Source organism: Mytilus californianus, unplaced genomic scaffold (assembly GCF_021869535.1).
Source record: "Mytilus californianus isolate M0D057914Y unplaced genomic scaffold, xbMytCali1.0.p SCAF_11, whole genome shotgun sequence".
NCBI classification, from domain to species: domain Eukaryota; kingdom Metazoa; phylum Mollusca; class Bivalvia; order Mytilida; family Mytilidae; genus Mytilus; species Mytilus californianus.
The window spans coordinates 73696429-73722163 of NW_026262593.1; the positions used below are offsets into that span (position 1 = coordinate 73696429).

At 32.7% G+C, this 25735-nt stretch overlaps 1 protein-coding gene across 1 annotated transcript; it reads right to left on the reverse strand.

The window, feature by feature from the left end:
• Window positions 1-22183: 22183 nt before the first annotated feature.
• Window positions 22184-25416, reverse strand: LOC127719305 (uncharacterized). Its single transcript, XM_052225318.1, has 4 exons — window positions 25299-25416; window positions 23514-23644; window positions 22917-23165; window positions 22184-22354 (listed from the first exon to the last, which is right to left on the reverse strand). The coding sequence occupies exons 1-4, from the start codon at window positions 25414-25416 to the stop codon at window positions 22184-22186; spliced, it is 669 nt and encodes a 222-aa protein (XP_052081278.1).
• Window positions 25417-25735: the final 319 nt, after the last annotated feature.

Here is a 25735-nt window from a genome sequence, read left to right on the forward strand (position 1 = left end):
TCTTGTTACCTTTAGTTTTGGGATGAGTTGTATATAAAAAAAAAGTTTCAGGATACGTTTATCATCTGATGTGTTTGTATTTTACAGTGCGGTTCGAAAGCAAACCAATACGGTTTTACTGGGGAGACACATTTGAAACCAGCCTCAATAGTCTTCGAATAATGTTGAAAGATCAGAAATTACAAGGTATTTTTGATCTATTGAACGATTTATTGGTATAACTTGAATATTTGATTTGGTATTAAAAGACATGCATTGAAATTTTTTCTTGCTATTATAGTTAGTATCTTAAGGGTAGCCAGAGTAGAATTGTATTATTTCCGAGAATTCATTTTACATAGCAGTTAAGACTTATTATGTTTTGTTGACAACAGTTTACCGATGCCCTAATGACGGACGTTAAAAGAAACATTGGCGTATTACAGCATGAAATTATCGACGTTTTCAACAGATGTAAACAGTTTGGATAGTGTTTGATAAATATTACAGTTTCGGACATTAAATGTTTAAATGAATAAAAGTAATGGAATTTGAAGTAATATAAGTGTTTGGTTGCCCTAAGTATTATCATTTACACTTTTATTTTTAATTTCGTGTACAATGATTTCTTTTGTTATAGACAGAAACAAACAACAAAATCATAGAAATCAAGACTTGAATGACAAAATGAAAATAACACTTTATAAATGTGATGCCTCCGAAAGGTTTTTCTAGATTTATCAATATCAGGAACGCTCATACTCAAACATTAAAAAATCAAAACAATATAAATGACGTAAAGAGAATATTTAAACGACAATACAGTGAATGTTATAGAAAATACGTAAATTAAAAAATACTTCCTGGAAGCCATAGATTTGTTGGAAATTTACACATGGCCTGGGCCGTGATATTCCAATTTTATCCTGAGCGTTAGCGAGGCATAGAATTAACGAATATCACAGCCCAGGCCATGTGTAAATTTCCAACAAATCTATGGCTTCCAGGAATTCTTTCGATTATAATAGGACGAATACGGTCATTTAAAATTTGAAGCGAGGGTGGGTTTGCCGTTTGTGAGGCTGTTCTATTTTACCCCCTGTTAGATAAAGCTAAAAAATTGCAATAAATCTATAGCTTGCATGCATTATTTCTTAAATAACCGCTAGAAAAAAAGGTGTTTAATTCTATTAATTCTCAACCTCAACATTTGCAATTTTTAATTTACCGGCATTTTTTTTCTCGCAAGCTACCGTCAAATCCACAATTGACATGTCGTAACTAAGGAGCTGCCATGTTTACTTGCTGAAATCAGTCAATGTGCGAATAATGCAATAGAAGAGAATATAAAACAACACCTACCTCAAAACTCCATTTTGATGCAATATTATCCGAATTCGGAGGGTTCACGCAACGGAAGAACCTTCAGCTTTGGCGTTTTCATTCGTATGACGTCATGTTTTGAAATGACTTTAAGGTGGCTGGGTGGTATAAATATGCAATATAGGATTTTGCTAATTTTTTTTATAAATGAACCTTATCATGTGCTTAGTGGAAAAGTAAAATAAAAAAATGGGTTCATCGTCTAGTTAAGAATTTTTGAAGGGTTAAAGTTTATTGGTTTTCGTTCAAGATTACTATAGAAATGATAGGGAAATGAATGCAAAGCTAGTTTTATTGAAGAATCTCTCATGAAACCTAATATAAGATTTTTTTATATTTGTGTTTTTTTTGTTGCTTCAATAGTGTTTTTAATTAATCAAAATAAAACCAACAAGTCACCGTCTAGTTAAGACAAAAAATTTACATCATTAAAAATAATTGGATTTTTTCAAAAAGGGAGATAACTCTGTCTTTGACAGATTTTTCTACTTTTGGGACCATATATAAACAGAATTGGTTATAAGAACTTGTTATACTTCTATACATGTAAGACCATATATAATATATATAACATTTCCAAACAAGTGCAGTTGATCTGCATATTGGTTGCCATGGCCAGTCAAAATGGAAAATCACTCATTTTTGGGATTTTTTTAATTTTCAGTTCAAATTCAAGACCATACAATTTGAAAAATGAGCAGGCAGTATCTATTATAATAGGGATGTGTTTGTTTTTAAAACCTGCATATTTATATGAACTGTGGAATCCCTGGGGCAAATAGTTCTTAGTTTGTCTGTCCGTTCTCTTGCTTAATACCACTGGTTTCAGTTGATAATTTAAGTATCTCTTGCTTGATTGTAATAAAACTTGGAGACTCTGCCTTTTTTTATGAAACCTAGACTCACTCAGACACCTGACTTACACTGATTTTTCAGTTTACAAGACAATCCCTCATCTGCAATAAATATCCCACCCCAGGGATCTCCACCACTAGTATTCCAATTTTGATGAAACTTTGCAAGAAGGTATTTTTATTTTGTTTTTGGTGTGTTGTACATAAATCAGGCTGTTTTGACATGTTTTAATTGCCTTACATTTGTCGTTTGGTTTTATAGCTTGCTAAACGGTATGGAGTTGGCTCATTGTTGAAGGCCATATGGGAACATATAGTTCTTAACTTCTGTCTCTATTGGTTTCTGGTGGCAAGTTTTCTCAGTGGCAATCATGCCCTGTATATCCCATTTTTTTTTTTTATATATATTTGAAATTTTATACACAATGCTGACAAATATAACACACAGGACAACTTCTATGTTTGTTGTATAATGGAATTATTAGAGGATCCATTTATATCTAAGTTTGACATAGACAAATTCTTCTTTCATTTCCTAGTACTTGTTTATGTATAAAAATTAATAAATGAGATAGTTGAACCTGATACACTCGCCATTAAATCCTTTTTTATATCTGTCAATTTATCCGTTTTATGCTTTTGAAATTCCATAACATATATAAGACACAGGATGTCCTGCCATTAAATGTAGGTCACAGTAATCAAATTGTTGATAATCTGAGTAGTACCATAAAAGAATACTGTAGTGGTGATATATCACAATAGGTTTCTGTGAAATGAACCTAAACACAAGACTTAACCAAAGACACAAAAGCAGTAAATGTCGGTCATAGTGACTCAACTAATGTATTGTACTACTAGTATACAATATGTCTGTGGAGAAAAAATATCATTGATATATTACCATTAGTTTCTGAGAAATGGAGCTAAATGCAAAACTTAACTGGAAAGGCATGTACATACTTATGGACTGACAAGGGTATATTAGTATATCTATATAATCCATCCACATTTGTGGAAGGGCATAATAAATCCAATCTTGTAACTTTTTCAAATAAATATAAATAACAACATGAGTATTGTGACAAAAGTACTCATTTATGATCATATTTCAGTTCCCATAAATTACTTATTCAGATTCAATAAATTCCAAAAAAAAATTAATTAATTTAAAAGTGTTGAAAAGCATGGTTTGATTAGTAGCAGGCCAACTTTACAGGTTTATACTATTCATATAACCTTATGACTTTCTTTTCACAGTGTGCCAATTTTTTAAAATCCTGTTCTGTATAACCAGGTTATGCAAATACCTGTCACCCACCCCACCCCCAATTAAGACTAAAATTACATGCAAGTTTTCCACTAAAAAGTAAAAATTTAAAAATATATTGCATCAGCATACATTGTACTTCTTAACACGTGCAAAAAGAATTTATTTCCTATAGCTTCTGTATTAATTTTTATGTGTAAATATGCGTTATTGCCTATAATTGCTGTATAATAATCTAAATTGATCAAATAACTTTTTTCAAACATGATGATGATGAGTTTTTAACGACCTTGACTGGCTATACAGCCCTTGCACGGTCGCTTTTCTTTAATTAAATTATACATGGCCAAGAACATTTTATACTCATGTGGAAGAATTAAAAAACCTTAAAAATTTTAAATTGGTAGAAAAAAATACATTTTTATGTCATGCATGTAAAGCCGCCTTCTTTTGATAATCTTTTATTTTTCAGGCACAGGCACATATTAATTTAAATTTTGAATAATTGTAATAAATCTTGAATCCTTGATACATTGAATGATTCTTCAATTGCTTTAAATACACGCTACATAATATATTAGGGCATTTAAAAAGCACATTTTTGCAATATTAAATTTTTTAAACCACAAAATTGATATGTGTACATGTAGTTAAAATTGTTAAATTAATAAATGTAAAAAATAAACTACCTAAGCTAAATAATTAAAATGGATATATCAGTATTGTCTTCAATAAAGATTGTATTTTTACTTTGTCAACTCTTTTATAATTCCCTAATCTAAGGTCTAAGGTCATGCAAAGTCTATAAAAAATGTCTGTTCAGTTTGAAAATAAAATTATTTCATTATTTCACAGAGGTGGATTTAGGGGAGGTACATATATGGTTAATTCATAGCCTTTTTACATTTCCCACTTCAAACGTTGCCTAGTTTGGGAAGCCTTCTGGCCTTTTTTTCGAAATCATGGATACACATTTGTAACATTTTGTTAACTGCATTTCTTTTAGACAATACCCAGTAAATGAAAATATAAAAAAAAACACACACTAGACTTGCACTTTCTCAATAAGATTTTTACAGGCCTTTTATAGCTGACTATGTGGTATGGGCTTTGCTCATTGTTGAGCACATTGTGGTACAGTGACCTATTGTTGTTAATTTCTGTGTCATTTGTTCTTTTGTTTTATTTGATATCATACCACATCTTTTTTTTATATAATGTTCTACTTTTAGGCAAAAATATATATTAAAATCATAGAATATCTACCAGCTCTAACTCAAAATATGGACGTTCACTTCCCATATGTTAAAATGTACAAAAAATGTACATTCATTTGTATGTAATCATGGTAATAAAGACATTTTAAAAGTATAGAATCAATGAAATAACACGAATAACCTTTTACATTTTGCCACTGTGATAATAATTATAAGAACTATTACATGTACCCCCATTTTTCACTTCCAACTAATTTATAAGCATAGCCTGATTTGAATTAATCTAACTTTTTAATTCTGTCCATGAAAAGTGTACTGTTCTAGCAAAACACATACTGATATAACTTTATTAATGAAGACATTTGACATAAAATTTTGCAAAGAAAACAAAATTTTAATACAACAGTAAATTGTTTAAAATATATAGTTTAATATGCACCTCATCTTATCCATGTTATTATTATTAAATAATCAATACAGTTTGATATGTGCCAAGTTTTACATGAATAATCTACAGGGGTGGACCCAGAATTTTTGAAAAAAAGGGTGGGGGGGGGGGGGTATTCCATTATTTAAATATACAACATATATACAGCTGAGAAAAAAAACTCTTAGTTTGTTCGGGGATTGGAAATCAAAGTTTTCCCCATGAAACAGTGCACAACCAAAAAATGTACATAAAATGTTTAAAGAGTTCATATTTGTTTTGTATTTTTTATCAATTTGTTTAAAAATTCCAGCCAGATAACCTAGTAGAAGCATGCACAGTACAATCAGGAATTAGTGAGAAACACATTTGGGGAGGAAACAAGTATGTAACAACAGGAATCAGAGCAAAACGACTCATATTCAAACAAGCATTCTGCAATGGCAATACATGGTCCCCTGCCGGTTAAAAATTCATTGTACTGCCTATTGGATCAAAATTCTTATTTGATCTATAACTTGTCATGGAGTAAACTGTATAACAAATATCAAGTCAATATATCCAAGCATGACGAAAAAAAGTGTTGAATACTGATTATTTAAGTGAATTTTCTAAGTCAAAGGACCATAACTCTGCACAAAATCATCAGACCGGGACAAAATTCAAACTTGATATGTTACTTGTCATGATAAAACTATGTTCCAATTTTCAAATCAATATCTTTAAGCATGACGAAAAAAAGTGCAGAAAACTGATTATTTGAGCGAAATTTTCAAAGTCAAAGAACCATAACTCTTGCATAAAAACACCAGACCGGAACATAATTCAAACTTGATCAGTAACTTGTCATGATAAAACAATACACCAAATATCAAATCAATATCTTCAAGCATGAAGAAAAAAAGTGTGGAAAACTGATTTCCGAAAAAATCAAATGGTAATTAGTATTAATTTACTTATGGTGTCTGATGTAGACAACATTCTGTATGTATGTGCCTGTCCCAAGTCAGGAGCCTGTAATTCAGTGGTTGTCGTTTGTTGATGTGTCACATATTTGTTTTTAGTTCATTTTTGGTACATAAATTAGGCCGTTAGTTTTCTCTTTTGAATTGTTTTACATTTGTCATTTCGGGGCCTTTTATAGCTGACTATGTGGTATGGGCTTTTCTCATTGTTGAAGGTCGTACGGTAACCTATAGTTGTTAATTTCTGTGTCATTTGGATTTTCTTGCTGTGTTGAATACCCATCATAGATTCATACCCATGGTGGCTTTGGGTCATATTCTGCTATTTGGTCGTCGGATTGTTGTCCTGACATATTTCCGCGGGGGGGGTTACTTCTTATATTTTTAGTGGTACGAGTGTGCCGCAAAACAGGGTCAATTTTTCATACCCTGCTGGTTAGACATGGGTCCCTTTTTCATGTCCTGCTGGTTAGAACAGGGTCGCTTTTTCATGCCCTGCTGGTGAGAACAGGGTCTTTTTTTAAACAAAGTATTTGTCTAGAACAGGATCGCTTATTTAACTGTTTTAGATACCGTCTAGAACAGCATCTGTTTTATACGGTCTAAAACAGGATCATATCCCGGTGCATATTTCTGAGCGTGTCTAGAACAGGGTATGTTTCGGCAATATTTCTGTTTAGAACAGGGTATGTTTTTCAATGTTTTCTGGTTAGAACAGGGTATGATTTGGCAAATACTGTCGGCACAGTTATACCCGAAAGGATAGTCAGTAACCCCCCCCCCCCCCCATGGGCATATTTCCCCGTTTCCATTCTCAGTTTTATATAATTTATAATACACATTAATTTTTGTTCGTGTTTTTTGTTTTTTTTCCCCCATTTCTGTTAAAAAAAAATTAACTTTCAAATGATTTTATGGTTGTGAATCACTCTTGTGCTGGGATCATTCGCAGACGATGTAAATTACATGGCGAAGAATCTTCAATATACGAAGGATCGCTAGAATCTTAAAGAAGAATTACTTACATTTATAATATTCATTGTTTGTTTACAAAATATTACATACATTTTACGCATATTTCCGGGTCCTTTTCTAGTGTAAAACAAGTGTGAAACTGCTTCATAAGCTACCAAAATGAAGATCGTGTTCTAATATTTTCGATCTGCGTTTCAGTATTCATGAAAAGCAGCCCACGTGTTCGATTATTGTGATTTATCTTGTGTTTATCTTCTCTCGCCGGCAAGAACATGTCATTACCACAAAATGGAAGTGCATTTGCAACAATGAAAATAGCAATAATAAATTTTATAAAATTTTCGAATTACAGTTTTCAATTACAACATCCTTTTGTTATATATCTAAATAAAATAGATTATTTATAATAATCAAAATTAATTATCATTGACAATTACGACAATAGGTATGACTTGCGATATCGATGCGCAACTTCCTGCGCAGTTGGCGCGAAAATTTGAACCCGTCAGCCCCCTTAATGCGCCGAAAGCATTAATGGAATTTCGCAGAATTTTATTTTATATTGATTTTGCACATTTTTCCGAGCTCTAATGCATAAATTCTTTTTCTTATGCATTAAAATAAGAATAAAGGTTCTGTAGTTTTTTTTTAATTTAACTTTAACACAGCAAAATCGGCATTGTGTTTGCACATAGGTTATGATACATGTGGATTTACGTGGGAGGTATATTGTTACATCCATTTTAATGTACATCTCTGAGTCTGCGCTAAGTATAGATATATTGAGAATTTTATCACAGTGTTATTTACAAAGCGAAAGAAGCACGTCATATGAATAGCAAGCAATTGTCTAAAAAGATTTACGTGTAAGCATACGATACAACTATATGTATAAACATGATAAAGTAACATAAGATAATATTTCAAAATATAAGATCATATCTTCTTACACTTTACATATTTATCTTTTGAATAATTTGTATTTGTTCATCCATAAAGGGTAATAATATGTATTTCTACTATGTCGATACATTCCTAATGGAAGAGTTTCACTTGGTATAATTAGGTTTTACACTTCGTGAAACACGAAGTGTCTATAATCCTGTTTCTAGATTTTAAGATTTGGTTTTATATATGAAATTAAGAAACTCAGTCTTTGTACACAAAATGACATTCGTAGAGTCTGTTTTAATGATTTCGATATATCTTTTCAAAACATATATTAAATTAAGAAACTCAGTCTTTGCACACAAAATGACATTCGTAAATTCTGTTTTAATGATTGCATAAGTCTCAAATTTATAAAAATAACAGTGCTTTGCCTTAATCAGGAAAGACGAAAATCCATGTGCAGATAGTTTTCCAGAAGGAATCCGATATTGAAAGGCATGTTGCAATTCTCAACTCACTTAAAGATGAAATAAACGAAGGTTTAACAGGGATAGAGTTTATAGTTGCATCCCAAGGAAGCATAGTACTTCATGTTACATTGTCTATTGATATAATAGAAACGGATGAACTATTGAAATCGTCACTAACTTTGTTTCTTAGAAAGATTCTAGATAACATAGATAACTCTTCTGCAGAAATTGTGGATGTTGTTCTGATACTTGATGAAGGTTTGTTAAAACTACAACATACAGTATAATATTCATCATTGTTTTGGCATGAACTGTCAGTGATTGATATTCATATTTAACATTGTCCTTTTGTCGTCTTTTTTAGAATGCTTTCACAAATCCATACACAAATGAAATTTCAAACCTACAAAAGACTACGCATAAAGTAATTTGATCCCAGCAAACATGAATACTTCAATACTTACAATGCTAAGTGGCTTTATAACATTTTAAGTTGCATATGTATTTTCTGTGTTCAGTTAGTTTGCGGTGTAAACAATATCATTTGTTTTAATCACGAACAAGATTTTAAAAGTTTGAAAAACATTTATAAATAAAACGGAATTTTGTGAATATGCCAATGACAAATAAACTAAGCGAGCCCCAACACAAAAAAAAACCCCAACAACACCAAAACAAAACAGTACATAAACACACCCAGAAGAAAAACAACAAACAGTATCGTAAATTATCGTATTTTATCGTAAAAATCCTTGTTCCCTTATCAAGTGTAAAGTCTCTAACGATAGTATTCATTTGACATCCAACATAATTAATAAATCAATAAAAATAATATTGTAACAACAGTTAATCCTTGTTTGTGTTATGTTATACATGTACTCAAATATGTAACTACTAAATAACACGTGTGATTCATTTTGTTGAATGCATTCATTTCCCTTTCAGAGATGACCACCGAATTACAAAGTAAAACGACATACGAAAACAAATTTCATTACTCAGCACCAATTTATCTTGACTTCAATATTGAAGCAGAATTATTTGAAACTGATGACAAAATGGAGGAACAGTTTATAAAAATTTCGAAAACTATTTTCAAATATTCAAATGGAAGAGGAAAGAAATGTGATATGTCTGCATCTATTTTGCCTTTAAGTCTAGGTAAATGGTTTAATACAATTTTAATATATATAATTGTACTTTAGTTTAGAAAAAGATTGTGGTTAAGTCCAAACATTTAGTTTCAACCTTTATTGCATGCATTGGAATATATTAAAGACATGTAAATGCAAATCAGTCCAGAAAGGCACTTTCGAATTGTATAATACCGGTGTCATGTATAACAACAAGTATAGTAAAAACAATAATACGCATATCGAAAATGCTCGTTAAGTTCTACTTCATTGATTGATCGACTGTTGTTGCTTTACGTCCAGTGACAAATTGTATATGCATGTTCAGGGTGATAATAGATTAACAATTTAAAAAATAGTTAAGGTATTGATGGTAGGGATCGACCGGGATGAAAGGCCACCTAACGACCACTTAGAGAAGTTTCTACTAGAAGTATACACACGGTACTAAACCTAATACAAAGTTACTCAGTCCTGGTATCTATGAGTTTATCTATACTGCAACTATGTTTTTTTCTACATTGAAAGTAGTCATCAATCAAGCAAACGGCTCTTAAACTATTATCATGCATTCAGTGATAAATGAAATCTAAGCAGAAATGTTTAAAAAAAAAACTACAGAAAGAATAAAAGAATTAAAATGTTATGAAGGGAAACTTAAAATAAAATCATTCGTTACATTAATTGTTCATTAGATTATAAAAATATAAAAATAAGAAGATGTGGTATGAGACAGCTCTCTACCCAAGACCAAGGCCTGTTTTATGCAAAAATCAATGAACGAAAAACAAATATGATATACAGCAACAAACGCCAACCATTGAATTATCACCTATAAAAAAAAACATGCATCTAAAACTAAAACTACTTGTAATGCAATAAATTAAAATGAAAATTTATGAACATGATTCCAAAGCTGTTCTGGTTATGAGCACATCTCTAAATTAAACGGTGATGCTATAGAAAAGAATATCGCTTCATACGCAATATTATAAGTATATTTTTTTTATATTTAAACTTTTCCATATTCTTCCTTGTATTGTGAACACAAATCACTTGCAAGTATTATAATACACGAGGGATTAACGTCAATGAGACATAAAACAAGAAGACCAATTCGTAAAAGAATTTTATTATTTTTTAAATGATAAATCAGAATTTTGTAATAGAATGTAAGCAGGATTTATTCTGGGTAATTCTTTATTTGACTTTTATTTCAATAAAAAAGAAGAATCGATCATATATTGAACAAGAGAATTATTTATCATATATCAATTGAAAGTAGGTATGAAACGTTAAAGAGACAAACTTAGTTTGCAACACTACTTAAAAAACTAAAGACTAAGCAACACGAACCCAACCACATACTGGGATTGATCTCAGATGTTCTAAGAGGGTAAGCAGATCCTGTTCTATTTGTGGCAATCGTAGTGTTGCTCATAGTAAGTATTATTTCGATGATAAGTCTACTTCGGGGATGTCAATTGAAGAAAACACGACTGTGGAAACAACAGTTTAACACTGTTATTCCATAAAGATCAGCCAACTCAGGATGGCGTTCGTAAAACCTTGGAATGGATGATAGTAGTGATCATAAAATAAAAAAGGAAATCCTTTATGCGATGTCAATTGAAAATAATCATACAGTCACTATATAAACGAGTGATAATAAAATATTTTCACCTCGGTTCATTCGATGAAGGAAACAACGATGGGAATGACAAGCTCTGGAATATCGTATCAGCATGAATCTATAATTTTATTTTATGCTAACGAGGCTGGAACATTTTGAATTGCTACATAGAAATAAAAAGTTAACAATAAGAAAGCTGAAATAATCTTTCATTTGTCGTAAAGTTTAGTTCTGAACCGAACTTTATTGTCAATTTCGTTTTTAGATATAAATCAAAATTTGAGTGACACTTAACTGTATATTTAAGTCGATGGGATAGATGCGGGCAACAGAGTCACCAAACTATGAATTATATGTTTGAGGAATCAGCTATCTCGTGTAAAATGAAGTTAAAGGATAATGCTAACGTCTTTTTATTCTTCTGAGAAGATCCTGGATGAAGTCAGTCTCATATCAATAAAGAAAAAAAAAGTCGACAAGAAGAGGAGCATTATAGATCAGTCCAATTAGAGGATTAGTCTGGTCCTATCATTTATTTTACCTACAGATGCTAGGGGGCCCGGGGGGGGTGGGGGTGGGGGTGGGGGGCTTGGAACAACATTTATGATTAATTTAGAATTTTTACCTATACCACTCTAAATTTTGTCTAGTTTGGGGCCCTCACTCCTTTTCGGATCCTTGATCCGCATCCGACCTATACCAAACCTATTGCGAATAAAACATTCAATTACAAACACATGAGAAATTTAGTAGTTATTAAGAGACTACGATTAACTCCCTCATACATAGTTTATAAAACATATGCCTATTCTTTAATGTCTGTTTTGTTTATTAAAGTCCGCTACTTTCAAGTACTTATACATTTCGGGTTTTCAATTTTTGAATTCGATCATTCGTTCCTGAAGAAGATAAATCTAGAAAAGTACTTCGAACGCACACAATTTAAAAAATGTTATTTTCATTTGCAGGAGCTAAATACTGCCGAATTCAGTCTAAAACACCGCATTGCAAATTTTCAACTTTCATACAGAATCTGTCTGGTCATATCATGACCTGATCTATATCAATATCGCTTATCGCAAATCGACCACCTAGGTCCCTTAATATTCTTTGACAGCACTATTATCGTTCTTAATTCTAAAATTAAAGAAAGATTGAACGGATTAGTCTATCTTTTCATAAAAAGATATGTTAAATGTAGATAAAAATAATTTGTTCTAGAAAGGAATGAATCGTACTTTAAACAAAATAATTCTAAAATAAACAGAAAAATCTCTATCACTGACATCTCGATGCTATTTGATTGCCATCATATTTTATACGTTTAAAGGGTGTTCTTTTTAATAAACAATTGCCATTTCTACAAGAACTACTGTGGACCGCTACTTGCCGACTTGTTGATTAATTTATGTGAGGTTGACTTCATGAAGGAGCTTCTAGGGAAGCATGCATATTCGCTAGCACCATACTTTAACTTAACGTTATGCTATATAGATGAATACATGTCAATAAAGAATTCAAAGTCGGTGATTATCTTTACAACAAAAGAGATATTTTCTGGTTTCAAATTGAGACCTTTCCATTTCTATATAGAAACCAGTTGCAACGATATTTCCTAAGTTTCCTAAGACTAAGTTTCAGACCATAATTTCCTTGATTGAGGGATATACCTTACACCAAGTGTTTATGTTGATAAAATTGACGCCATCAATTCGGAAGTCTTATGGAAGCTCCTATGATGGTTGATCGATATGGAAGATCTGTTCCACAGATGCCATTGGTGTAGACGTTTTGTCCCCGTGGGTGCCACCAGCGGCCCAGAAATCGGGCCACGCAATATCATTGAAACGTTCATTTGCTGTAAACTTGCTTATAAAATGTTGAATTGTTCAAAATAGGCATAAATAAGTGTGTCAATATTTCGCACAATTTTTCGAAATGTTTGGTTTTTAAATTCTTTTTAACTTTGTATTTGATTTGCCCTTCCAACTGAACTGTCTCATTGGCAAGCATACCAAATCTCCTTATTTTTATATGTTTTGATTTGAGTTTCACTAATGAATCGAGTGTTGCCGAAACGTTCATCTGGCGAACTAAATTATAAGCCTGCTATCTTTCATGAGTTACAGATGTCCATGGATATGTTCCAATCGATTATCACACCAACGAATTCAGCATTTCGCCAAATTTTATTTGCTCTCAGCAGCACGACAGGTTCAACTAGTGGAACAGGGCCCGTTTCTGGCATCTGACTTCACCGCCGGTTTTCATGTGGTTCCTGTTGCTCACGATTTAAGTTTATATGTAGTATTTTATAAAATTGTTTTTCTTCGTGTCGTTTTGTCGTTGTGATCATGATATATTTTACCGGGTTATGATTGTTGATTATCACCATCTGTATCATTTGCCTCTTTTTTTCTAACTCTGAATTTTAACTTACATGTGCCAATTGTTTTAAAATTCGTCGATGTCTTAGGGTTAGATAAGAGTCATTCAACAAAAGGATTTAAAATGATGTATATTAAAATAAGAAGATGTGGTATAATTGCCAATGTCAAAACTCTCCACCAGAGACAATATAATCAACTTTGTAAACCCAATAACGAGTAACACCTTCAAATTCACGAGTGCAGCAGAAACTGCTTTCGCAGCACACGAATTGCTCAATCTCTAGGCTTCTGTGTACTGTTTTAAGGGCTGTCTTTTCGCCGACTTTTTTCGCCATTACTTACAATTTATGATTTTAATTGGTATCGTCTCCTTATACTAGGTTTAATATTCCACCGAATTAAAGTATAACTCTTAATTTCAGGCACCATGGGGCACCATACCCGGTTCACACTATCACATTTCAATTTTCAGTGAACTTGGTTTGAGTCAAAACCACAATTTTAAAACAGAATGCACCCTTATATCGAAAGCAGTGCATATACATTAAGTTAAGCAGGTTACAATCCCTAATATCATGTGACGTCTCAACAGGAATGTATTTTCTCAATAGCTTGTATAATATGCTTTGAAATGATTACATCATCGGATGTATTTTAAATGCTTGTACCAAGCCAGGAATATGACATTTGTTTTCCATTCGTTTGATGTGTTTGATCTTTTGATTTTGCCATTTGATAAAGGACTTTCCGTTTTTAATTTTCCTTGGAGTTCGATATTTTTGCTATTTTTTTTGTTTATGATACAATGACATGTTGTTATTCCCCCAAAGTTCTTTCTTAAGGAGCAAAAAACACAAAACAATACAGCTTTGATTCTTATTGTATATGTTAAGATTATCAGGCCAAGGAGGACGATAAGTTCATTATATAATTGGTATATATAATATATTTGATTATAGTACATGCGCGAAATTTATATCTTTATTCACAAATTTATTCAGCCTCATTTTATAACATAATGAGATCGCAGTATATTGCGGTTTTGAATATCTACTTTTATAGATTTTTCTATCTATACCATAACATACATGAAATTTGAACGAAATGAGGAGCCGATGGATTCAACATAAAAGGCAAAATGGTTTGAACAAAAACTACAATAATAGATAAGATCATTCGTAACTGCGTGTAGTTCCTAGCAATTGTTGCTATTATCTAATAGTTCCTATCTATTTCAGATCATTTAGTAACAACAGAAGAAGCATACGCTCAAGCCCAATCGCCCGTTACATACAACCTCCCCATTTCTGTCACGTTGAGAAAGCAGTTAGAATTTTCATCACAAACGAAAGAAGGCCAGTCCATTGAGGACTGTATTAAAATAGGCAATAAGTTAGTTTTCACAGACTCGGAGTATAACCGACTAATCATTTGTTCAGTAGATGGAACTGATTTCAATTGCATTCCTCTGCCTCATTCTCCAAGGTATATAACAGAGATAAACACTAAAACTGTAGCAGTATCATGTTCCGAAAGATGCATACTGATCATTAATATATATTTATGCTTTATCTCCAGAACAATCAACATCAATGGACACTGCTCGGAGATATCATTTAATGATAAAAACATGTATGTTATTATAAGTAGAATACTACAAGTGATAAATAAGAGTGGTAATATGAAACGTACTATACCTTTGCCTTCAGATAGCATCCTATACATTACAGTACACAGAGACAAGTTAGTCTGTATTGACAGAACAGCAATATACTGTTGCTATTTAGATGGCACACTTGTATGGAAATTTGAAAATGAAAGATATCAAAATTTACAACGCCTGACAACGGATGATGAGGGGAATGTGTATGTGACTGATTTTCTAAACAATAGTGTAGTAGTGGTATTCGATGATGGTCAACACTGTAGACAAATTCTTTCTGAATCAGATGGACTGTACAGACCCAGTGGAATTCATTACGACAAAAAAGAAAATATTTTGCTTGTTAATAATAGGTTAAACGGAAAAGCATTTCTATTTGATGTAATGAAAAAAGATCGACAAGGAACATGAATCACTTCTCTTAACTTTAACTGTCGTTCGATTTTTTACGAACGACGTCATCTAAATGGTTAAAATTATATTTATTATTCTCTGAAAATATTTTAACTTTACTTAAGTGACTACGAAAACTATGAAAAATAATTTGTCATACGATAATGGTTTACTAAGATTAATAAAATCATTTTGAAACATGCATTAAGTTCAAGGCAAAGGAATAATTGCCCGTTTAAAATGAGAATAAAAATAAAAATAACAAAAACGGTGAATCCTGTTTAGCTAAAACATATCTACATATATCAGTATCTGTTAGTTTAGTATTGAATCATATTTTCACGACGTCATTAATGTGCTATTATACCTGGAATCAAACCGGAATGCTCAATATATCAAAACTCTCAAAGAATTTCACACTTCCTAGTGAAATGTAGCATTGGCCACAAGCCTCGACCACAGTAATATTAATTAAACTTTAATTATTTCACACTTTGACGTCATTTGAATAACCACTAGCTTATCACATCAAAATACTGGACAGAAATGATGAAAAAACGTTTTTAAAGGCACAACTCTGTTCATTGACAAACTTTAAATGGAACCATTTCGGGTTAGCATATGTTAAGTGCCAATATGCCTAAGAATCAGGCAGTGGTGAAAACATGACAAACAAAATCCCACCCAAGTTTACATTAATTTATGTTCAAAATGTATAATGGTGCACGAAAATAATATTCGTTTCCTTTTCCTGCTCTAGTACTTCAAGATATAATTTGGTTGAAATGCACTAAAAATTAAAAATTAAGGGGAGCTAACTCCGTAATTTGCTATCATTCTAACCAAAACGTATCTCGACATTTCTTGAATTACCAGACACGTAGAAACAAAAGACCTACCATTTCTAACTCAGACTGAGGGTACCTTCAAAATAGAATGGTTAAGTCGGTTGATTTTTTTCGGCCATGTTTTGAAATTCTTCTAAATTGCCTGATCCTTACAAAGACTGGCACCTAATACCAGAACCAGTGAATTTTCTTGATTTCGACCCCAAAACTAAATTTTTCAAAATATAATTCTGACCTACCCTACATTTTTTGGAAAGAAATCCTTAACACACGTATTTTTGTTTTGGTCTTAGTGAAAACTCTGTTCAAGTATAACAGTGGGACATATTTCTTCAAAGCCTTTAACAAAAGAAGTAATGAATAGTAAAGTGGAGACAACTCTTACCACATTCCATACAAGTGAAACAGGACACATGATAAACTTGATCCTGTGCTGTACAGCCATTTGTCTCACCAATCACTTTCCTGTTGCATCGGCAGCATATTCCTGAAATGTAAACAGATACATGTACAGTGGTTCCAAAGGTCAAACCGTGAATTTCATTTGAAATTTGGCCAAGTAAAGAAACAGCTTTTATTCGATTTTCATGGCATACCTTAGCTTGTTGAGCTAGATTTCCCCACTATATGTATTTTCTTGTAGCAATGAAAGGGAAATAACTCTTTCTTTTTGTTATTTGATATTTAGTCAAGTAAAGATTCAGCTTTAACAGGACTTTTAGGTCATACTAGTTTTTTAGCTAGGTTTATATAGACCATATTATGCATTTTCTTGTAGCAATGAAAGGGAAATGACTCTCCTTTTTTTTTATTATTTGACAAATCTCAGCAGCAAACTCAGAAATTTTTGTGTGCATTTAATTCAGCGATTTTGAACAATGGAAACTAATGTGATATTATTTCTTAAGATTTCAACATTTTCTGCAAACAAAAGCTATCGAAATTTAGAATTTGGGTTTTTATTTTTGTGAACCTATCCCATTGCAATTTAGTAATAAAAACATTGTGGATAACTTATGAAATTGCAGTATTTGGCAAGTTGCTTGACTCAAGTCTGCAATCATGTCAGTGTTTGTTTAAATTGTGTAACGTCATGCTATGTTGACCTTAAGATGTCTATTGTTTTTTTTCATGTTGATGGTTGACTCTTATTGTCATTTAGGACAATTAAGTTATTTACAGTAAGGTTTGAGATCTGAAAATATTTTTTTCATTATTTTTTGAAAATATTTGCTTGTAGGCAAATTTAAACTTTCCCCGAATGTGACCTTCCAAATTAGACTTATTACCCGGTTTGTACTAACATGAGCAACACGACGGGTGCCACATGTGGAGCAGGATCTGCTTACCCTTCCGGAGCACCTGAGATCACCCCCAGTTTTTGGTGGGGTTCGTGGTGCTCAGTCTCTAGTTTTCTATGCTGTGTTTTGTGTACTATTGTTTGTCTGTTGGTCTTTTTTTTAGCCATGGCGTTGTCAGTTTATTTTAGAATTATGAGTTTGAATGTCCCTCTGGTATCGTTAGCCTCTCTTTTAAATACTGGTATATATAAATGCTTCCTGTTCTAATTGCTGTGTTTTTGTGCATAATGAAACGAAACTTATTGCAAGTGCACATACTCTTGTTGAAAACAGGCTGTTTCTTATAAATAACAAAACAAAATAAAATATAAAATTGAGAATGGAAACGCAGTGATCTGGAAGGATTTTTTCTCTATGGGTCCAGGGCCCCCCAAAAATAAATTCAATGGGCCATTTTTAGAATTAATGGGCCATGTTGTCAAATGAGTGGGCCATTCGTTTACAATAAAAAAAATAAAAAAGTGTATATTTCAGCAAAGAGGTAGTGGTACTTACCTGTATGATTCTAATTGATATCATGGATATTGTTCCTGTGATTTTGTAATTTCAATTTCAATGAATATACATTAACTTCTTCCAAACCGGGCAATATTTACGATAACCTTTATTTACAATGTTAAAACTGGTACTGTTGCCTTGTTCATGTTCATGTTTTTTTTTACATTAAATTTGGGTCTTCGTCGATACCATACTTATTCCAGACGTTCCGTATTAGAGGACGTTTCTGGCATTTCCTCTGCACTTCTTGTATTAATACACCTTTCCATTATATACTGGTATGCCCCGCCCCCCTTAGCAACACATGGCAACCTAGCATCCTAGGTCAAGCTAACCAACAAAATGGCGGTTATTATGAACATTGAATGATAACAAAGTAAAGAATTTGTTATAAACAAATATAAATAAGAGGAATATGTTGTTCATATATTTGTTTTTTGTGTTGAAGTATGATGAAATAGTTACTCCTGAAGGACTGAGAGATAAATTTAAGACATTTTGAAGAAATTATGTCCATTTATACTGAATAAAAAGAAATAATTAAAATATTGCAAATTTGAAGCTATTGGATTACCCTCATTCCCCAAAAATGTAGTTTAACACCAATATATAGAATAGTACATTGCATGATTGATACGATATATTATGATGATAAATTACAGGTTTAATTAAGCATGGCTAATGAATGCTGATAAGTGTGTTTACTGTGTAGACAAACACAGCATGTGTCAACTTGTAAAACAAGCATTATTGCTCCAGTATCTATTGATTGTTTATCAAATAACATTTAACAGGTTTTCTTTTTTTATATCCATAGATAACTTAATGATAATTAAAATTCCTGTTACTAAGTAAAATATAAAGAACAAAAGAAAATAAATTGTTTATTTGCTTACATGGATATTTGGTTATTGTAGTTCGTCTTTGTTTTAAATTTATATATACCTCTTGTCCTTAACATGAATCTTTGCACATTGTACTCACCCTTTTTTCAAATTAAGAAAATAAAATATATCCAATACCTCTCACTTCTTTTCTTTTTTTGTTTTTGTAAATTATACTACAAATTTTGAAAAAGGTCAAGTACAATCAGCAAATACTCCCACAGTAGACCAAAGTCATATCAAAATTAAACATTATCTTACTTTTTATGAAGCATCTATTGAAATATAGTTTTTTATTATTATATGAGTTACTCCTCTGCCTTTTAACGACTAACGAAATGCTAGCGATGAGGGCAGTGCAAACATAAATACTTTCATTTTTATACATTTTGTACACAAAAAGACTACAAATATCTAATTCACTACATCATTTCATTCCATGCAGACTTTCAGATCAGTAATGTTATTTTCCATCTCATTCCGATGAGGTTGCATATAATTTCTCCTCCAGATTGATTGTAAGGTACTACCTCTACAATAATTTGATCGTCAAAGAACATGGAATAGTTCTTGTACAAATATTATACTGGAAAATTGAAATTTTGTTAATCTGTCCATCCAAAAGATGACAGATACCCTGTAGTTTTCAATTTAAACAGCTTCCAAATATAAATATTTTAACATTTGAATAAGTTAGGGATAATTCTTTGTAATCGAAATGGGAAAGGTGTCAATTCTTTTGTTGCTGAATCTTTTTTATATGATATATAATTGTAATTTCCAGAAATTACACATACTAACTTGCATGTTTTATAGTATAAATCTTTTAAATTAATGAAAAAAATATTAATTTCAATCAATTTGTACACCAATTCAAATCTCGTGTTTCAGAATATTTGTTTTTTCTTTTTTAAAAAAATAGCATGTAAACAATATTTTTAAAACAATAAGCACTGCCATCATATTACTTTTTAATTGATTTATTTATAACTGTCATTCATTAAAAAAATCTTTTTTTTTTGTTTCAAGTTGACTACTTGACCTTCCTCTACCCTCTTACATTGATTTCTTTCCCAAAAACAATATTTTGGACGATTTAATTGTGAAAATTTCAAGAATTGTTAGATCAAATTAACTGTTAAGATAAGAATGTTTGACCGAGGTTATGGCCGACAACACGTGCTGCTAGCAAATGTTTACACATGTGGTAAATTAACCACATGTGATTGGTCAATTTACTGATGATTGACAGGAGAGTGGAAAGGTGTAATATTATTACTTCATAACGATGACAAGAATAACAGTAGAGAGTAATGTTAATTGATAAGACACAACAACAATTCGCTGAAGGCATGTTTACAAAATGTTCAAACGAGCCAAAGACCAAAAATAATTGACAAGGACAGTTAAGCACCTTTTATGGAGACAAATACTATATTCATAAAAAAGCTTTTGGGTTTTTCAATCATAATAATAGCAAGCTTACTTAAAAGATTATAATCAGAGAAAAATTCTCCTCTGTACTAGCAAAATTTCACAATTTAAAGTTGTTTATAAAAATTTATATCATGAATGATGGTTAATTACGTTTTTGGGGTAATCAGTTATACCGCATGTTGCTATCATTACCATAGGAAAACACCCGAGACTTCCCGAAAATATATAGGTGCTCCTATCATTGGAGGGAACACTACACAGTTGTGTACACACACATGGCTACACGAAACACGATCTGATATCCATTTGACGATATCTAAACGTTTCAAAACGAAGTGAAATATATCGTGCGCCACGTGGGCGCTTACATTTGTCACTGTATGCGCCATTTCTGGTCGATAAGCGCAATTGGCGCATGGCGCACGTCCTTCTCGATCACTGGAAACGGGGAATGTCTGTTTCCTTTTTCCCCAGCTACCCTTAAAGTTTAAATTGCATAAAAAATAATTAAAAAAACATAGCTTTAAATGTCGTTTGAGTAGACTACAAATCCTTTATTCTGCTGAATTATTGAGTCAATTCTGAAATAAGATTGACCAAAATCAAGTGTAAAGATTGTCAGAACATTTGAAATTTCAAATGTACCATTGTCATATATAAACTTCTAGATGTGTCATGTAAATCGAGATCAGACTACCCCCAAGGGTGACTGGGGAATAGAAGTTGGTCACCATTGGTCTTCCTCCGACCGGCAGTAAAACCCGTGCTAAAGTGGGGCGTCCGTTTGGCTGTGCGGGATGTACAAATTTGCAGCCACGTCCGGTCAGAATTGGGACGTTAAATCCGATGCCTCGTGTAAAGAGAGTGCCACGCTCTTTGCACGTTAAGAACCCTTGCAACAACTCTTAGAGGGGTCCGTAGGTGACCTGTTGCAAGGCTAAATTTCTGTCCCTATCCAATATACCCTCATTTCCCGTGGCAGTCTAAATTTCTCCGACCATAATCCCTTAATCTATTACAGAACCTACCTATTGTATTTATTGTGAACTTGTTCTCGTCCTGAATATGCATGAAATATTTGCCACTGGACGTTAAGCAACCAACAATCAATCAATCAATCGAGATCAGACTTAGATAATACATGTAAGAGGGTCTGGATAGGGGGTCCTCCATTTCTTTATTCTTTAACTTTTTGGACCATTTTTCTCTTATCTTTTTATTTTGCTCATTTTTCTCTATTCTTTATATTTCAGCACCCCATTATTCTCCATTCTTTATTATTTTGGCCTATTTTCTGTATTCTTTATTTTTTGGGACTTTATTCTGAATTTTATGCCCATTGTTACCTATTCTGTAAAGCCCAATATGACCCACAAGTTACTTTTAAATTTTTTTGATATGCAAAAAAACACCTAAAATGTATGACCCTCGACCCCTTTTATAATGGCTGGAGACAGGAAACAGACATATATTGTTTGGCCTGACCATCACATGCAATATGATGTGGACAACTTAAGTTTCTGTGTACAAACCCATAAATTCAGGATCTGCTGATAATGACATATTTTCCATTAAGAGGCTTGTCAGGGCATCAACCTCTGCTTCTTTGTTCTTACTGGTTCCCTGCATACTGATAGCTGAATCTGGTACCTGTGGCCCAGGAACAGGTCTGGTACTTTCATCCTGAATAATAATAGTAATAAACATAATAATTAGCAATGAAAATTTTGAAAGAATATGTGCTAGAATTTATGTTATTTTCAATACAACATAGAAGATACCAAATGAGGAATAATTATTCATAAGATGGACACAACATTCATGAAAAAGAAGATAAAAACACTTCCAGAGGTCAACCTGTCTATATATTATGTATATACTCAGTACCAAAGAAGTTCAGTAATGATCTGGCTTACTGTAACTGTACATCCAGACGATATGTACAATAAATATAAATTTATTAAAATCAGTTCCTAGGTTTCGCTAGCTATAAGTACTGTTTTATCCATTTTTTTTTCAGAAAATGTTTGTAAGTAGTAATATGACAGTTGTTTTCCATTCGTTTCGTCGATTGATCTAGTACAGCATATGATTTTGGCAGGTGTTATGGACTTCCTCCCTTTTTGAATTAACCTTGGAGTTCAATATTTTTGTTCTTTCTTTTTTGCTCAATAAAATCATTTTGTGATACATAATTATAGCAAGTTTGTACTTACAAAGCTTGAAGAAAATCCACCCGACCTACCACTAAGCTGACGTGTTCTTTCCCCACCACTGTTATGCTGTAAATAATGGGTGATCTTTCTCCACTATTTTGTCTGCCGTAGAACTGATTGGGAGAACCTCCATGTACAGGTGGTGAAGGCTCATTCTGACGCTGGTACTGGTATTGATCAGGGGAACCAGTCATGTAAGATGGAGAATTGCTAGAAGGTCTATTGTACATATCTGATGATGATCCTCGTATATTTGGTTTAGCGTAAATTGGTTGTTCCTGAGGAACAGGAGAAGAATCGCTATAAGCAGATTGTATCGATTCAATGTTAGCGTAGTTGCTTTTCGGTTGAAAGACTATTGGTAAATTTTCAGAATAGTTTCTCTGCCTTTCGTCCACCTGATAGGGACTGCTAACAGGAGATTCCGTCCTGTAAACAACTTCTGTTCTTGGTTTAGACTGGTATCCTCCAGAAGAAGGAGAATACTGGTTCCCTCCATAAGATCCACTTTGTGAGTTGTATGTCGACTGCTGATTGTAGTCTGTTGCAATGTGGATTGGTGGCGTGACATCTCTTCCTTAATATCCTGTGGATGCTTGAGGAGGGGGAGGGAGCTCATCATGTACTTCCTGGTAACCATAACCCCTCCCGGTGTCAGGGGGTAGTGGTGGGAAGTTTTGTTCCTCTACATATGCTGTCTGAGGTGGAGGAGGTAGAACGTCTTCAGTTCTCCTGAACTGTCTGTAGGTACTGCCTCCTGTAAAATGTCAAAAGGTTTTTCGTACATATAAGGCACAAAACAATTTCCTTAAATCACATATTTTTTCCAGAGATTAATGAGAAAGTATGAGTTATTTATCTTATATCAATCACTACAGTCTTAAACTTGCAGTGAGGTGAGAGTTTTTTTGCTCCGTGTTGAATGCCTTACTGTGACTTTTAGATGAAGAACAGCAATAAAAGCGCTGTTCCTTTGCTTTTTGTGTGTTTTTTGCTGTGCATGTACTGATTTTGTGTCATGGATAGATACCCCATATACTTTGTTTTTCTAGTATCAATAACAAAATGACAAGATCATGACATCAGAATTAAGATTGGCAAATAAAGAGGCTTATATGAAGCTTTTTACTGAAGAACAGAACTGACATTCTATTATCTCCCTTATATTGTGGGTTCTATTTTTTTTTCGTGGGTGCCAATTTTCATGAATTGAGGAAAATTCAAATTTTCATGGATATTTGATTTTGTAGATTTGCTTAAGTCTGTACACTAGCCTATAGAAAATGTGTTCTTCACTGAACATTGAAATTCATGTTTTACCTATACCTACGAAATCAATGAAAATTGGTATCGCACGAATAATAATGAATCTACAGTATTCTCCTTTATTTTCAGTGCCTTTTTTCCGCAATGTATTAAATGACCAACACTTTTAAAAGCCATTCCTGAATTTCCTGTCAACTGAAAAATTAAAAGCAATGGAAAACTTATTAATATACTTTAGTTGAACATGATACATTAGCTAAATTAGGAAAAAAAAACCAGATCAGTTAATATGAAAATGATTCATATCAAAAAGCGAAAATACTTTTTTATCCTCTTTGTACCTCTTTACTTATTAACCTGTTGGTACATAGTCCCTTTCTGCAATCATGTCTTGATTGCTCTAGCCTCAAAGACTTTTGTTTTAAAATTAAGATGTTTGAAGATTGGTCAACTGGAATGAAAGTAAAGTAATGGAAAACACAGATTGATAATTGTATTGAATATTTTCATATTTTTTTACATGTACATGTAGTCTGAAAGGCTTTCATGATGCTAAGATTTTTTCAATAACCAGATGAGAATGGTGTTGGTAATGCTAGAACTTGTTTCATGTACTCTTGCCTTTACATTTTGTACCATGTTTTATGTTTTGTAATGCCAGGTTTTTTTTTAAAGATTCCTACACTGTTATCTATTTTGCTCCTTGTTGAAGGTCAAACATGTACAGTGAGTCTGAACTATAGTAGTTTACTCCCAAATGCTTTGGTCATGTGAGACTCATTGATAATCATACAATGGTTTAGGTTGGCAACTGTTAAAACGTTTAAACCCCCTGCATTTGTATGCACCTGTCCTAAGTCAGGAGCCTGTTCAGTGGTTGTTGTTTGTTGATGTGGTTCATAAGTGTTTCTCGTTTCTTATTTAGATTAGACCGTTGGTTTTCCTGTTTGAATTGTTTTACGCTAGTCATTTTGGGGCCCTTTATAGCTTGCTGTTCGGTGTGAGCCAAGGCTCCGTGTTGGAGGCTGTACTTTGACCTATAATTGTTTACTTTTTACACATTGTGACTTGGATGGAGAGATATCTCATTGGCACTCATACCACATCTTCTAATTTCTATATATATATCGTTATTTTTATATTACCTGGTCTGAATGGCTTGGGTGATGAGTTTTGTACTTTTGGTTTGGGTGCTACAGCTGGTGGTGCCTTCTTTTGAGGGTCTGATATGATCAGCTGACGAAGCTGTCCGTCCAAAGACATTCTGGCTGTGAAGAAGTACCAAACCTAAAAAAATTTAAAGTTAAACGTACACCGGTATTAAATTTTTGTTAAATTTTCTGAGAGTGTCCTACATATCCTATGATCATTGAAATTGGGTTTCTTTTATTTCTTTAGAACTATATCTAGGCAAACAACAACAAGAAGCAAACATTCAGAGTCCTTGAAAAGTGGTCGTCCAAAGACCTGTTTTAACCTGACACCTGACCATGGACTGACACAATGTTAGACTTCTTGGTACATGTATTTTGCAATAGAAATAATAGTGAGAATCTGCAGATTTCTTCAAGGACCAACAGGG

Bases quoted from the DNA above. Each gene is read 5' to 3' on its own strand.
- LOC127719305 (XM_052225318.1), bottom strand. From the start codon at position 25,416: ATGTCTTTGGACGGACAGCTTCGTCAGCTGATCATATCAGACCCTCAA. The intron at 23,645-25,298 runs GTAATATAAAAA...GACATTTTACAG, and splicing joins ACCCAAGCCATTCAGACCAG to GAGGCAGTACCTACAGACAG. The intron at 22,355-22,916 runs GTAGGTCGGGTG...ATTATTATTCAG, and splicing joins AAGAACACGTCAGCTTAGTG to GATGAAAGTACCAGACCTGT.